The sequence below is a fragment of the Populus alba genome, chromosome 13 (assembly GCF_005239225.2).
Source record: "Populus alba chromosome 13, ASM523922v2, whole genome shotgun sequence".
In the NCBI taxonomy this organism is placed as follows: Eukaryota; Viridiplantae; Streptophyta; class Magnoliopsida; order Malpighiales; family Salicaceae; genus Populus; species Populus alba.
In genome coordinates, this window is record NC_133296.1 from 8093934 (window position 1) to 8104307 (window position 10374).

General features: G+C 37.0%; 1 protein-coding gene across 2 annotated transcripts; it reads left to right on the top strand.

Moving 5' to 3' along the window:
* The first annotated feature begins 212 nt into the window (after nucleotides 1–212).
* Nucleotides 213–6868, top strand: LOC118040592 (cellulose synthase-like protein D3). Of its 2 annotated transcripts, XM_035047562.2 has the most exons (5): nucleotides 213–824; nucleotides 1610–2508; nucleotides 3692–4499; nucleotides 4769–6529; nucleotides 6653–6868. In XM_035047562.2, exons 2-4 carry the CDS (start codon nucleotides 1643–1645, stop codon nucleotides 6524–6526), a joined length of 3432 nt encoding a protein of 1143 aa, XP_034903453.1. In that variant the 5' UTR covers nucleotides 213–824; nucleotides 1610–1642; the 3' UTR covers nucleotides 6527–6529; nucleotides 6653–6868. The 2 variants fall into 2 exon arrangements, with proteins under 2 accessions (XP_034903453.1, XP_034903452.1); XM_035047561.2 differs by having other exon boundaries at nucleotides 213–659; nucleotides 4769–6868.
* The last annotated feature ends 3506 nt before the right edge of the window (nucleotides 6869–10374 follow it).

The following is a 10374-nucleotide window of genomic DNA, read 5'->3' on the forward strand; positions in this document are numbered from 1 at the left end:
TTTGTTATTATTTCAAATATAATAATATTTTTTTTAAATATATTTTTTATTAATTTTTAGTTGACATGAAAAAAAAGAAAACCATAAAATGCTAATAAGTAATTTACCATTTTATTAAGACATAAGCAGCGTACTCCAAGATACCCTCACAGTATAAAAAAAAAAAAAAAAAAAAGTCTTCGAATCTATTACCCTCAAAACTCTCTCATTTGTTTAATCCACCCCCTTTTCTCTCCCTTTTGTCTTTAAATTAAAAAAAGAAAAACCTTCGTTTTGTGTCCCCATCGTGTTCATACCATCCCTGTTCCTTCTCATCTCCAAATTACCAAGAAGAAGATATAGAGCCGTTCAGGACTTACCTAACATCGACCGGCGATCCACATTTACTCTCCTCCTTACAAGCTGCTTGGGTTGCCAAGAACCTTCTTCATCTCTTTTTCTACATTACATAGCTAAGAATAATAATAAAAAAAACCCATCTCCCACTAACACCACACAGGCACAGCTGTGTCATAAGAGAAAAAAAAGACATATTTAGTCCTAGTTATGCCCTATCAGTGCTTCACAACTCGGTCTTTCTTTCTTTCAACACCCGTTTCACCCTCTCTCCTTTCTTGCTTTCTCTATGTGAGAAATACTCAGAGTGTGGACGGTTAAAGGTGGTGGCTTTCTTTGAAGCATTCCTTTTTTGGTTTTAACGATTTGTTCAAATTTTCTTGTCCTCCTTTTTTCCCTGCCGTTTAGCATTTCCAAAGCTTTCAACGAATCTGACAAAGGGATCTGTTCATCTATTATATATATATACACACACACACAAACAGAAGGTAAGCCTTTATTTAGTTAAGACTAGTACTAGTTCTTTCTAACTACTACATGATCTGCAGTGTTTTGCTTGGTTTTAAGATTGATGTATGGCCTGATTATTCGTTGCTCGAAAGGTAAAATGTTTTACGGTGAAAAAGGGTTTCTGGGTCTTCTTTTTCGACGTTTAAAGCAAATGTCATTTTGGATCTTGGGTTGTTTCTGCTACTAGGCTTTTGGGTTCATCTTAAAGTGTGTAAATTGTGACGATGTTTGTGGAAATTATGAGGTTTCTTTTCTTTTCTTTTTAATCTTAGGTGTTTTGCCTTTTGTATTATATAAGTAAACTAGAAGTCAAAAGGGTTTTTGTTAGTTAAGCCTTGAAGCTGTTATACTGTTAATTCTCTCCTCTTTATGCTTCATTTTCTTAGCAATCAAACCGGTTTTAATCTATATTTGTGGATGTTCTGTAATGATCCGAGTGATCCGACCACCCTGTCTTTTTACGTGAAGAGCTTTTGACTTGATTTGAATCCGTTTGAAATTGAAAGTTTTTTTTTTTTTGGCATCGCGAACCTTATTTTCTGTTAGTCTGTTGATCAAATGTGGAGAGAGTAAAATAACTTGAAAATTATAAGTGTTAGATTTTCATGATCTGTTGTGCCATGTATAGTTTCTTGGCCCCTAAGCAGAGGATCTGAATTACATTTTGAAATTTTGGTTTTGATTGTGATATGTTAGGATCCGGTTGGAATTATGAAAAATATGCTGATGGGAATTAAATTTCCGTGCAATAATGTAAATGCAGGATCTGAAGAGAAGTCTCTTATAGTGTTAAAATATGGCCTCAAAATCATTCAAGGCTACTCGATCAAACCTGTCAACTAGCTCGGATGCTGCGGAATCTCACAAACCTCCCCTGCCTCCTTCGGTGACATTTGGCCGGAGAACTTCTTCTGGTCGCTATATCAGCTACTCAAGGGATGATCTTGATAGTGAACTTGGGAGTAGTGATTTCATGAACTACACAGTGCACATACCACCGACCCCTGACAACCAACCCATGGATCCATCAATCTCACAAAAGGTTGAAGAGCAATATGTGTCAAATTCACTCTTTACAGGCGGTTTTAATAGTGTGACTCGTGCTCATCTCATGGACAAGGTGATTGAATCTGAAGCTAGCCATCCCCAAATGGCTGGTGCTAAGGGATCCTCTTGTGCGATTCCAGGGTGTGATGCAAAGGTGATGAGTGATGAGCGAGGTGTTGATATTCTCCCTTGTGAATGTGATTTCAAAATATGTCGGGATTGTTATATTGATGCAGTGAAAAGTGGGGGTGGAATTTGCCCCGGTTGTAAGGAGCCTTATAAGAACACCGAATTAGATGAAGTGGCTGTGGACAGTGGAAGGCCTCTTCCACTTCCTCCACCGGGCACGATGTCCAAAATGGAGAGGAGGTTGTCGTTGATGAAGTCAACCAAATCAGTGCTGATGAGGAGCCAGACTGGGGACTTTGATCACAATAGGTGGCTCTTTGAAACAAGGGGAACTTATGGGTATGGGAATGCTATCTGGCCAAATGATGGGGGTTTTGGCAATGGGAATGATGAAGAAGTTGGTGAGCCCAAAGAATTGATGAACAAGCCATGGAGGCCACTTACTCGAAAATTAAAGATACCAGCTGCTGTTATCAGTCCATATCGGTACATTCTCCTTGTCCATCATGGTTCTCTTCTCTTACCATTGATAGTATAACGATTGGCCATCATTCTTTTCCAAATGTTTAAATTGCTATGTCTTCACCTATTTCATTCAATTGGTGCATTAGTTTGGTAGAAGGGAAGATAAATACACTCTGATATGGTAACATGTTTTTCAATTATTTCTTTGTTGTATTTCCTATCACTTTGCCATTTGGTTTGATGATTCTGAGTCACAAGAAACATGACAACTATGTCTCTTTGCTACCAGGAACTTCCTAGTGAAATGCAAAATTTAGATGGCCATTTGGTCCGTGACTGCCTGTTATATCACACATTTATTCATTCAGTGATGGTTGGATAAAATCCTAGGCTACATCAATGCCCTTCCATGTTAGGGGATAAAATAATTGCTCCAAGAGAATAAAAAAATCAAACAATTTATATATGTACTTTTTATACACTTTCTTAGTGGACATGCCTAAGTGTTTCTTGCATCCTCTAATCTGATATTTATGGCTGCCAAGCTAATAGCTCACAACTGTCATTGTAAATATCAAGCATTGAATTTGAGCTACACCTTGTTCCAAAGATTTTATAGAAGAAAATTAACTCTATGTATCTAGTGAATTTTCCAGGGTCACAAAACAATTCTAAACTGATTGCATTTGTTACCTTGTATTGAAGAATCAATTCTGAAATGATCTCCATTATTTTTGTTGTTTCATTAATGATTATTGTGCATTTCATGAAAATTGTCAATACGTTAAAACTTGAATCCTAAATGCAATTTTTACTTGAAATCATGTAAACTTGTTGCCATGGAATTTGATTTGCTCATTTGAAATGTGTACATTATTCTGTGAAATCATTTCAGTTCCATGAGAGATCCATCCAATTCTATCTAAACCTTTTTATTTTTCATTTCCTAAGAGCCTCTATTTGGAGATGGGAATAGACCCTGGGTCTTTTGCTAACTCTCTAAAGAATTTTTGAGCAGGCTAGCTGGAACTGTTTATCTGGCTTGCAAACTTTGCCTTCCTGTTTCTCTTATATTGGCATTTCCTTCCATGTTATTCACTAATGCTTATACATATGGTGTTAGGATAAGTGTTGTTTAATTCTACACTTTGTAAGTTATGTTGACTAATGCTTTGTGCATCTTGCTGCATCTCTTCTTATATAGGCTTCTCATTCTTATTCGGATTGTGATACTTGCATTGTTTTTGGAATGGAGGGTCAGACACCCTAACAATGATGCAATTTGGCTGTGGGGGATGTCAGTGGTTTGCGAGATCTGGTTTGCTTTTTCTTGGCTTCTTGACCAGCTTCCAAAGCTATGCCCAATCAATCGTGCTACAGATCTTAATGTCTTGAAAGATAAATTTGAAACACCCAGCCTTAGCAACCCCACTGGTAAATCTGATCTCCCAGGCATAGATGTTTTCGTCTCCACTGCAGATCCAGAAAAAGAACCGCCTCTTGTCACTGCAAACACCATCTTATCAATTCTAGCAGCTGATTACCCAGTTGAAAAGCTTTCTTGTTATGTTTCTGATGATGGAGGTGCACTTCTAACATTTGAGGCCATGGCTGAAGCAGCAAGTTTTGCTAATGTATGGGTTCCTTTTTGCCGTAAACATGGTGTTGAACCCAGGAATCCAGAATCCTACTTCAATTTGAAGAGGGATCCTTACAAGAACAAAGTGAAGCCAGATTTTGTCAAGGATCGCAGAAGAGTGAAGCGCGAGTATGATGAGTTCAAGGTCCGAATAAATAGCTTGCCTGATTCTATTCGCCGCCGATCTGATGCCTATCATGCTCGGGAGGAAATCAAGGCCATGAAGCTTCAGAAACAGCATAAGGACGATGAACCTGTGGAGAGCGTAAAGATTGCAAAAGCGACATGGATGGCAGATGGTACCCATTGGCCAGGGACTTGGCTGAATTCTGCACCTGAGCACTCTAGGGGTGACCATGCTGGTATCATACAGGTATTAGTTTGGCTACAAACTGTTCATGTCATTGTTCAAGCCATGTGAATGATTACACTGATTTTTAAACCATGTGTTGGTGGATCTGGAAATTGTGTTAGATTTTCTTATTGTTATTGCTGACTGAACAACTCAATTCAACTTTACATAAACTAGTTGGGATTGACCATGTGGATTCACTTTCTCCATCTCTTTTGATATGTGCTAGAGTTTAAAAAGTTGTTGTGTCATTCAACATTCCAAATGAGGCTGATTATTACTTGATGCAGGTGATGCTGAAACCTCCCAGTGATGAGCCACTACTCGGAACTGCTGACGATACTAAGATAATGGACTTCACTGATGTTGATATTCGTCTCCCGTTGCTTGTCTATGTTTCTCGTGAGAAGCGTCCAGGCTATGATCACAACAAGAAGGCAGGGGCCATGAATGCACTTGTTCGAGCCTCAGCTATTATGTCTAATGGCCCTTTCATTCTTAACCTTGACTGTGATCACTATATTTACAACTCCCAGGCAATGAGGGAAGGCATGTGTTTCATGATGGATCGAGGAGGTGACCGCCTATGTTATGTTCAGTTTCCTCAGAGGTTTGAGGGCATTGACCCCTCTGATCGATATGCTAATCACAACACTGTTTTCTTTGATGTGAACATGCGTGCCCTTGATGGTCTCATGGGTCCAGTCTATGTTGGAACTGGCTGCCTCTTTAGAAGGATTGCCCTTTATGGCTTTGACCCCCCACGAGCAAAAGAAAACCACCCAGGTTGCTGCAGCTGCTGCTTTTCCCGGCACAAGAAGCATTCCTCGATTGCAAACACCCCAGAAGAGAACAGGGCTCTAAGAATGGGTGATTCTGATGATGAAGAGATGAACCTCTCCCTGCTCCCAAAAAAGTTTGGCAACTCAACGTTTCTCATTGACTCAATCCCAGTGGCAGAGTATCAAGGTCGTCCTCTCGCAGATCACCCAGCTGTTAAGAATGGACGCCCACCTGGTGCTCTCACTATTCCCCGTGAGCTTCTTGATGCATCAACTGTTGCAGAGGCAATCAGTGTCATATCTTGCTGGTACGAGGACAAGACTGAGTGGGGAAATCGTGTTGGTTGGATTTATGGATCTGTCACTGAAGATGTTGTCACTGGGTATAGGATGCACAACAGGGGATGGAAATCAGTTTATTGTGTGACCAAGCGTGATGCCTTCCGTGGCACTGCTCCGATTAATCTCACAGATAGGCTTCATCAAGTTCTCAGGTGGGCTACTGGTTCTGTTGAGATTTTCTTTTCCCGCAACAATGCCCTCTTAGCCAGCCCTAGAATGAAATTTCTTCAGAGGATAGCATATCTGAACGTTGGCATCTATCCCTTCACTTCAATCTTCCTGATTGTGTACTGCTTCCTCCCTGCACTTTCCCTCTTCTCTGGCCAGTTCATCGTTCAGACCCTTAATGTCACTTTCCTTGCTTATCTCCTAATCATCACACTGACTCTGTGTTTACTTGCTGTGCTGGAAATCAAGTGGTCTGGAATTGAGCTAGAGGAGTGGTGGAGGAATGAGCAGTTTTGGTTGATTGGAGGAACTAGTGCCCACCTTGCTGCTGTGCTTCAGGGGTTGTTGAAAGTCGTTGCAGGGATTGAAATTTCTTTCACCTTGACTTCAAAATCAGGTGGTGATGATGTGGATGATGAGTTTGCTGATCTCTACGTTGTCAAATGGACATCACTGATGATACCTCCTATCACCATCATGATGGTCAACTTAATTGCAATAGCAGTTGGATTTAGCCGAACAATTTACAGTGTTATACCACAATGGAGTCGATTACTGGGCGGGGTTTTCTTCAGTTTCTGGGTCTTGGCTCATCTCTACCCCTTTGCAAAAGGGTTGATGGGAAGAAGAGGAAGGACACCAACCATTGTTTTTGTGTGGTCAGGTCTTATTGCAATCACCATCTCTCTCCTTTGGGTGGCAATCAATCCCCCGTCTGGCACCAACCAAATCGGTGGCTCTTTCCAGTTTCCTTGATAGGTCTTTTTTTTATCCTTTCCAGTTTAATTTATTCAATGACATTCGTTTACTAAATTCTTAGTTCAAAACATCAATCCTGCTGGAGAACAGACTAGTTATGTTCCTTGCACCCATTTTGTGTAGTGGCTACTTCCACAACAGTTCTACTGAAGGTGGAGATCAGGACCGAGAAGATGGCTGGCTGGTTTTCTTGGCTTTGTTGTTTTACAATGCATTGCATGAAATACTAAAATCAGCGGACCCATTTTCAGGCAGATGACTAGAATTGTGCTCAATGCATTCTTTTGTAATTTAGAAAAGCGAACGTAAATTTTAATGGAATATTTTTTTTAATTCCAATGCTTCTTCACTAGTTAATTCCCTTTGTTCATGCTTGCTAATCCTCAGCGTGTCCGAAGTTGTCTCAAATGTAAGATTCATGACCTATCATTGAGGTGTAGCAAGCATGTTCAATACCATGACCAAAATCATTATTTCTTAATTTCTCAAATTATCTAGTACTTATTTTTTTTTATATATAAATTTGGTCGACTAAAGTCTGACCAAGATTACCTGTGCTTTGTGAAAATGAATTTTAACATGTAGGGGCGTAGGGGTTTAATTGCAAAACTTTTCTCCAATTTAGCTGTTAAATCGCATATGCTAAAAACTTCGTTTATTTACATAAATTTCCATGAAATGTAACCTCCATAGTTTATTTGGCATATAAATCATGGTTTATTAACCGCTTAATGTGAGCTTCTATTTGCACACTTGATACCTTCATTTTTTAAAAGCTATTTTGATTTTTCATGCTTTTCACGACAAATATAAACTTTACAGCTTATATCTTTTAAAATAGTGATTGACTCATGTCCTATCGTGGATCATAATTTTTTCTTTTTAAAAAATCGTGTGTGTAGGTTGTTTTCTAAAAAAAATTCAAAATATAAATAAAAAAATTTATAGAAGTATCTGATCAAATAAATTAATAATCAATTATATAAATAAAAAAAATCATTAACACCAACTAACAAATCAAAAACTAAAAAAAATTGAGAAATGAATGTTGGCCAAAATATTTAATATTGCAATATAGGTCATTTACATAGTTATGTTTAATGAATTTATTTATGAAAATCAATTCGTAACATAAAATTGACATACACATAAAATTTATTGAATAAAATAAAAGAAAACAATTATGTGCAAGGTTGCACATATTAAAAATTTTGTAAAAAATAAATGATTTTATTTTTTAAAAATAGTTTAATCTATATAAAATATAAAAAAAATTACAGTAGAACCACACTATATAATTAAAAAATAATTGTTATTTCAAAAAGGCTAAATAAACCAAAAAATCATAGAGAATGAGTATTAATCAACACAAATGCAAAAATTATTTTGAATAATACAAATAAAAAAAGAAATAGAAAATAAAAAAGAATGAGGCCATGCGCTATGGGCCTGGTAAGCCAGGCCTAATGCCTGACTCATAAAGAAAGGCCATGCGCGTGGGATTGAAAGTTTAGGCCCATATGAGCAGGTCTTTTTTTTTTTTTTTCCCTAGAGTGAAGAGGGTGGCTGACGCATCGTCTACCTCATTTTTTGTAAAAAAAAAAACAACGCATCGTCTATCTTGACAGACGATGCGTCGTCTGTTAATTCCAAAATCCAGTCACTAGTGTGGATGGAAAAACAAGGTTTTGTTTTTACCCAAAAACCCATTTTGAACCCATTGTGACCTAAGACACATAGAAAATACCCTGTGAACATTGTTAAATCAATCCATGACCTAAAAAAAAAGTAAAAAACCACCCCAAAACCTTAAATTAACCTGAAACTAAAAAAAAAAAAAAAAAAACATTTATGAGCTTAGATATGTTTATATAGGTGTTTTTAAGTTAAAAAAACACATAAACTTAACCCCCCTCATCATATGAAACCCTTTGACATAAAAATAAATTGTTTTGGTGGCTTAAATCTTCCTCAACAACAACTTTTTTTCTCTAAGCCGGAATTCTATGACCTTTTCTCTCTCCTAAAAAAAAAAACAACAAAAAATAGAAGTTTGGTACCAAAATGTATGTTTTTAAAATTACAGAGATCGGTCACCTAATAGTTAAAAAAGACCGGGAATGAAAATGAAATTTTGAATGAATTCCAAAGTCACCACTTATGTTGCCCGTGTTTTTCATATCAGTCTTCTGTCTTTCAATTCAACCCCACCCTAAAAAAATAAGTAATTGGACTCAATTGTTCAAACAAAAAGTTCGAGGATCAAAATGAATTTTTTAAAATCTTACTATTAATACGATATGAGAAAAAATAGAGGTGTCTACAGTCCTTTTATATCATAGGAAATTTAGGCTTTGTGATTATATTTGTGATTTATATGCAACAGTTGCTTAGATAGTTTGAGGTCTCCAGGTTTTTAGAAGAATCCACAATCCTGCTTGATAGTTGTTGTCACATATTGAGTTGTAAGTATTAAAAAAGTCATAGAATTCAACAAACATGAATGACCAATATCATGTCATGAACAGATGGATAGACCTGGTAGATCTCGTTAGAAAAAGTAGATTAGGGTTTTCCGGCCGATGCGATCTCCCATTTCTTTCTATTAAGAAAGTTAGTTGTCGACACGAGTCACATTCTTATAAGCTTTGCTGGATGACATGGCATTCCCATTCAACCATCCTTGTAATAAGATATGATATTATTATATCACGTCGTCAGCAGGGGCGGTTCAGCCCCTCGAAAAATAAAATACTCGACCATCCAGGGATGTATGGGATAACGGTGGCTTCTACGTTTTCTTCTCAAACGCCCCTAAATTTATAATTGTTTGGTATTAATAAATCTAAACATGGTTTTGGTCGTGGACTTTACTCAAAATCTGAGGTTCGACAAAAGCATCTTTTATATACTTTTAACGTGAAAAGCTAGCTATTCCTGAAGTAAACGTAAACAACCTAGCTTGGATTTGCTTTTCACCGTTGAAAAATATTGTACAATACTGGCCTCTACATTTTTTAAGAGAGAAAATGTAACCCATCTCTCTTTTGATTATCTTGTTGCAATCGTCTCTACCAACATTCCAAAAGCCACCACCCTCCTTATAGATCTAATTTCCCTGTTGGCTGATCTACAAATCCTGTAGCAGAAGTTGGGACAATGAAGGAGTATAGTACAAAAATGGCCAAACCATATGAATATGCATAGATGTCATGTGACTTTAATTCTGTGAGGGTTCTGACATGTGGTTAGGGCATGTTTTGTCATTTGTAAGGAGCTTTTAATTATAAGCCAATTATTCATGTGTCATTTGCTGGGTTATACAATTTTTATGCAAAGTTTCCTTTTTCTATTGCCACATTATTACTTTCAGACTCCTATAAAATTAATTAATGCATTCTATGATACAAACATAACTATCACTCTTTTTAACATCCCCAATAACAAATTAATGCAACATTGCATTTAGGCTCAAAAGCTCCATTGCCACATTAATGTAATCTTTCCCGATGCTTGCCTCATGTTTGCAAGGAACTAATTCATCAAGTATCCATGCAAGAAAGGTGTTGATGCTCTTTATTTTATTGGTAAATCCACCTCATGGCTTTGTGGTTTGGTTATATACATTAAAGTTTTAGGCACACTATGGAGTTTCTTAAATGTAAGAATTTTCTTCTTTTAGGATTTTTTATTCTCGTTTTTAAGTTCTATTTCATTAAATTCTTTCCATCAGCCCTTCGTTTTTTATTCAATATACATATATTCAAATTTTGAATTAAACCTTGTAAATACAAACTTTAAGTTAATTTCAATATATTCCATTCAAGAGTGTGGTAACAATTAGG

What these genes read in the sequence shown, in the direction of transcription:
- LOC118040592 (XM_035047562.2), top strand. Translation starts at nt 1,643, where the DNA reads ATGGCCTCAAAATCATTCAAGGCTACTCGATCAAACCTGTCAACTAGC. An exon ending in GCTGTTATCAGTCCATATCG is followed by an intron (nt 2,509 to 3,691) that starts GTACATTCTCCT and finishes CTTCTTATATAG; the next exon opens with GCTTCTCATTCTTATTCGGA. An exon ending in ACCATGCTGGTATCATACAG is followed by an intron (nt 4,500 to 4,768) that starts GTATTAGTTTGG and finishes TACTTGATGCAG; the next exon opens with GTGATGCTGAAACCTCCCAG.